Here is a 6,171-nt window from a genome sequence, read left to right on the forward strand (position 1 = left end):
TGAGATTATATCTATCTAGGATTGTTTAAACTCATTTTCTAGGCACATTGCTTAGGCGACCACCCAATATGCAGGGATATGTAAATCAAAAATCCCAGAAACCTGTTTTAAATATTAATATGCTAAGAGATATATCTTCTTTATATTATTATTTCTTGACTAAGAAATCACTTTACCAACAAACAAGATTATAATATATATACTCTCTAATGCAATTTTTTCAGAATGACGGATTTGATGAGCTGGTGCGTTTTGGGTATGGACCCCGTGTAGTGATTTGGTGTTCTGTCCTGCGTTTCTGTCCTTATCTCGGCTCCTAATCCAGTACTGATTCACCCATTTCTCTCTTCCCCCTTTTGGATTGAGTAGGAGTGATTTGAATCTCCAGCACAACCCCCGTGCATATCTCCTAGCATGTGATCCTGGGAAACGCCAAAACGATCAAGTTTTTAAAGACGACTCTTTGCAGATCGAATGACAAAAAAGACATGGTATGTGTATGGTGAAATATGTTGAACAATATATAATGAAAAATAAATTATATATAATTAGAATTTGTACCATGATATAAAATTAACAATTTTGTCTCTGTCTTTGTAGAACAGTGTAAAATAGTTATAAACAGTCAATTGGGACCAAGGTTTAAAGAGACCCCTGAAGAAGAGTGTCATTTGAAACGCGTAGGGTCTTCAAAACCATACTGCAGGTTCCCCCATGTCAAAATGATCATTGGGTCTAACAACATAAAGAGTCGCCAAAATTTTTAACGTTTTTCTCAAAATTGTGCAATTGTGTAACATTTTTGGTCCTTTTGCCAATTACTGTATATATACATATATTGTGTTTATCATTAATAAATTATCTTTTTTTCTATACCCTCCTGTGTCGTTACCCGTTACAGTCCCAATCTGGGGGATTCTGTCCATGTATATGCTTTTAACTAGCTAAAGGGATGAGGGTTTAAAACGATCCAGCAATTCTTTAAACCTATCCAACTCCCACACCCCTTCCTGTTATCTATTCTCTAAAAGAGGGGGGGGGGGTTACTGGGAGGTGGGAAGAGGGTGGAACCCAATGACAGCGCTCGGAGGTGGGTAGGGGGTGGAGACAAGAAGTGACTCAGAAGAGGGGAGTACCTGCACCTATTCTCAGGGGAAAAAAAGCTGGCCAGACTTGGAAAGCCGCAAGGATCTAAGATATCCAGTGCATCGCCCAGTTGATTGTAATTCTCACAGGAACAGAAAATAATAAAAAAATTTTAAAAAATTCCATTTAAAAAAGGAAAAAAATGCCAGGACCAGAGATCCCAGCAGGGAACCAGATCCTTACTCCTGACTAGGCAGAAATAACTGAGATCCTATAGCAGGAAGTGGGAAGTAAACCCTCTAGGACTGCCCTAGGGGCGTAGTCAAATTTGTTTCCGCCTGGTCCTACTCCTATGGAGAGAGGCATAACCCAAGGGTCAAAAAAGATATGGAACTGTGTCCGTCAGTAAAAGAAAGAGAAAATTGGGGTAACTTTACTGTTTCATTTTTTTTTAATTCATGAATATTTCTTTTCCCAATAAAATTGCGTTTGAAAAACCGCTGTGCAAATACCGTGTGACATAAAAAAAAAATGCAACACACACCATTTTATTCTATAGGGTATCGGCTAAAAAAAAAAATATATAATGTTTGGGGGTTCAAATTATTTTTACATGTAGGAGCGAAGTGTCAAAATAGGTTTGGGAAGGAGATGGTTAAAGTGAAATTCTTTGGTTTTTTAAGTTAAAAATAACAAGCATGTAATATTTACCTCCTCTGTGCAGTTGGTTTTGCACCGAGCAGCCCAGATCCTCCTCTTCTTGGGTCCTTCGCTGACTCTCCTGGCCCCTCCCCCAGTGTAAAAATAAAAAATAAATAAAAATAAAATAAACAACAAAAAGTTAAAACGCCCCTGTCCCGTCGTGCTCGCACACAGAAGCGAACGCATACGTAGGTCGGATCCACATATGTAAACGACGTTCAAACCACACATGTGGGTTATCCTAGCGAATGTTAGAGTGAGAGCAATAATTCTAGCACTGGACCCCCTCTGTAACTCTAAACTGGTAACCTGTAAACATTTTTTTTAAAGCGTAGCCTATGGAGATTTTTAGGTACTGAAGTTTGGCGCCATTCCAGTGTGGGCAATTTTAAAGCGTAACATGTTAGGAATCTATTTACTCAAAGTAACATCATCTTTCATATTATACAAAAGAATTTGCCCACTTTACAGTTTTTTTTTTACTGGTTTTTTTTTTTTTTTTTTTAATTCATGAAAGTGGTTTTTTTCCCCAAAAAAAGAGTGTTTGAAAAATTGTTTGTGCAAATACCGTGTGACATAAAAAATAGCAATGACCACCATTTTATTCCATAGGGTCTCTGCTAATATATATATAATGTTTGGGGGTTCTGAGTAATTTGCTAGCAAAATAAATGCTGATTTTTACATGTAGGAGAGGAATGCCAGAATTCGCCCGGTATGGAAGTGGTCGCTAAAATAATAAACATTATTATATTATTATTATGATACAGGATTTAGTGCAACATATAAATCCAATTATGTTTTTCTAAAAATCTTGATTTTATTATCACCTAAATTCTCATTAAAACAATCTATAAAGGAGTTATTTTTGTTGTTGTTACAGAAGAGCTCAACATTTGCATCAAGAAATTCTAAACACATTCACATGAATTAAGGTGGTTCTAAAGGAAAAACTTTTTTAAAAATAATATACATTATTAAATTATTATTATTATGATTATACAGGATTTAGTGACAACAGTTTGCGCAGCGCTATACAACGTTAGGGCAACACGTTATACTTACCTGCTCTATGCAATGGTACTGCACAGAGCAGCCCAGATCCTCCTCCTCTGGTGCCCCCTGCTGGTGCTCTCCAGTGCTGCCAAGGTGTGCGAAAGTGCACAGCCGCCCGATCGTTTCCATCTGACAGCCAACAGTCGGCTTGTCAGATTTGCACACATTCCCGGCTGATACAGTGTGTGTAAACCCCCCCCCCCCTACTGCTGCTGACGTATGGCGTATGTTTACCTCTCATGTTTACCTTTCGAGATCCAGTCAAGAACGCTTCCTGACGACCCCCACCCTTCCCTTGGTCATCGAGTTCTGACCTTACCTCCATCCCTACCCCCCCCCCCCCCGTTTTGCCCACTCCCAGTTCGATTTGCCCCACGCAAGATTGAAAATGGTTATACGATAATTGTATGTACCTGCTTTGACATTGTGCATTGTTTGTTATGCTTGACAAATTTTAAATAAAAAAAAAAGGATAGAATACAATAGGAGTAAAACAGAGCAGAATACAAAACAAAGGAATAGAACAGAATAAAATAAAAAAGAATATAACCATCTTCTGAAATTCGTATTTAAACAGAGTCTATTGAATTTGAATACAATAGAAAACAATACAATAGAAAAGAATAGAATAGAAAATAAAAAAAATAGAATAGAAAAAACAATAGAATAGAATGGAATAAAAAAAATATAATCATCTTCCAAAATTTGAATTTCAAATAAAATAAATTTGATTCAAATGCAATTCAAATCTATTGATTAATATTATTAATTTGAATTTAAATGAACAAAACTAATTCCGAAAACAAATTAAACAAATTTAACTAAACAAATTTATGTATATAACGAATCAAAATGAAACTAACCAAAGTTTTTCATTCTGCACATGTCTACACAGGATCCATGCCTTACCTCCAGACAGAACGGCGACTATCGGGTTGAGGTCAGGACTCTGTACAGGCCAGTAAACTTCCTCCACCCCAAACTTGCTCATCTATGTCTTAATAGACTTTTCTTTGTGCACTGATGTGCGGTCATGTTGGAACAGGAAGGGGCCATCCCCAAACTGTTCCCACAAGGTTGGAAGAAGTTGTCCAAAATGTCTTGATATGCTGACACATTAAGAGTTCCCTTTACTTGAACTTTGGGGCCCAACTCAACCCCTGAAAAACAACCCCAAACCATATTCGAGTTTGGGGTGGAGGAACTTGACTGGCCTGCACAGAGTCCTAACTTCAACCCGATAGAATACCTTTGGGATGAATTAGAGGAGAGACTGCAAGCCAGGCCTTCTTGCCCAACATCAGTGCCTGACCTCACAAATGTGCTTCTGGAAGAATGGTCAAACATTCCCATAGACACACTGCTAAACCTTGTGGACATCCTTCCTAGAAGAGTTGAAGCTGTTATAGCTGCAAAGGGTAGGCCTAAGACTGGGATGTCCCCTACCGAGGAAGTCAAAGGAGCATTACGCTCGACGTAACGCGTATAGGGGGGCGGAGCGTGCGTGGCCGACGCAGAGTCTCTCTCTGGTAACAGATCATCACTTTTTGATTATATTTCTGGCGCATCACATTTTGGTATGATCTAAGACTGGGATGCCATTAAAGTTTATGTGCATGTCCCAATACTTTTGACATATAGTGTATCTTGCTTAGCTCAATGGACACATCAGGAACCCCTAAAGGTACAATGAACCAAGACTGATAAAACATTGCTAAATTTAAAATTAATTATCTGACTTTCCCTTACACTTTTACATTGACATTAAAGGTGTGGATTACATTAAATTGTAACATTATTTGTCGTGTGTTTTAGCAGTTTTCTTACAGACATTTTGATGTCCTTGTTTCTAAGGCTGTAAATGAATGGGTTGAGCATTGGGATAATGACACCATACACCACACTGATGTCCCGATCGTATGTCGGTGAGTAGATGGATTTTGGCCGAAAATACATAAATATGATTGTGCTGTAGAGGAGGATGACCATGGTGAGGTGAGATGAGCAAGTAGAGAAGGTCTTCCTCCTTCCTTGAGACGACTTTAGAGCCAACACTGCTCTGATAATTAGTACATAGGATACAAGGATAAATAATATGGGGCAAAATACCACAATGGAGGCCTCAATGAAGCCAGCCTGGTTTAGAGTTTCTGAACCACCTGAACAGGATAGCTGCATCATTACAGGGAGATCACAAAAGTAGTGGTCAATAACCCATCTACAGAATGGCCGATAAGTAGTCAGCACAATGCAGAAAGCAGAGTGGAGGCACACGATGGTCCAACAGAAAGCCACCAGACAGTTACAGGTTCTACTGTTCATAATTATCAGGTAACGAAGAGGAAAACAAACTGCACATAATCGGTCAAATGCCATGATGGTCAACAAATAACTGTCCATGTTGGCCACTACCAGAAACAGGAATAGCTGGACAATACAGCCATGGATGGAGATGTGGGTGTCTCCAGACAGGAGGCCGTACAACGTCCTGGGGATGATTATGGAAGTAAAACATATATCCACAAAGGCAAGGTTCCCCATCAAGACATACATTGGGGTCTGAAGTTGTGACTGTGAAACAATAAGCACGAGGATAAACATGTTTCCTGCAATACAGAAGATATATGAAGCCAAGAAGAAGGAGGAGAGAGGAAGGAGAAGGTGGGGTGTATCAGAAAATCCCAACAGGACAAAGCCAGCAAGAGTCTTATTCTCAAGGGCCTCCATGTGTATATTGTCCAGTTATGAATATGAAGAAAAGACTGGGATCACATCATGGGGCAAAAACATCTGAAGGAATATATAACCTGTGTTTGGGAAAAAAAAAAAAATAATGGAGCATAAGACATTACAGAAAAAGAAGACAATGCAGTACAAAGAGTACTGAACAGAAAGAGTTGAATAAGACATTAAAGCTGATCTAAACCCATAAATTACACCAAAAATCTTGTTGCACATTCTCCTTTAACCTCCCTGGCGGTATGATTCTTTTGGATTTTAGGTGCTGAAAGCGGTACCATTATTTTGCATGTAATTCTTGTGAATGAGCAGCCCAAACCAACTGTATACATTTATTATATATATATTTATACGTATATATATATATATATATATATATATATATATATATATATATATATATATATATATATATATATATAATATGTATACAGTTGGTTTGGGCTGCTCATTCACAAGAATTATGTATATATATATATATATATATACGTGTGTGTATATATATATATATATATATATATATATATATATATAAATATATACATATATATGTATATATATAATTATATATACGTATATATATTTACA

At 37.6% G+C, this 6,171-nt stretch overlaps 1 protein-coding gene across 1 annotated transcript; it reads right to left on the reverse strand.

The window, feature by feature from the left end:
• Nucleotides 1–4,626: 4,626 nt before the first annotated feature.
• LOC309560425 (olfactory receptor 1L4-like) lies at nt 4,627–5,571 on the reverse strand (the record flags this gene model as incomplete). The annotated part of the gene is made up of 1 exon (XM_082264060.1): nt 4,627–5,571. One exon carries the CDS (start codon nt 5,569–5,571, stop codon nt 4,627–4,629), a length of 945 nt encoding a protein of 314 aa, XP_082120186.1.
• Between the last annotated feature and the right edge of the window lie 600 nt (nt 5,572–6,171).

Source organism: Pelophylax lessonae (genome assembly GCF_965119305.1).
Source record: "Pelophylax lessonae genome assembly, chromosome: 7".
Taxonomy (NCBI): Eukaryota; Metazoa; Chordata; class Amphibia; order Anura; family Ranidae; genus Pelophylax; species Pelophylax lessonae.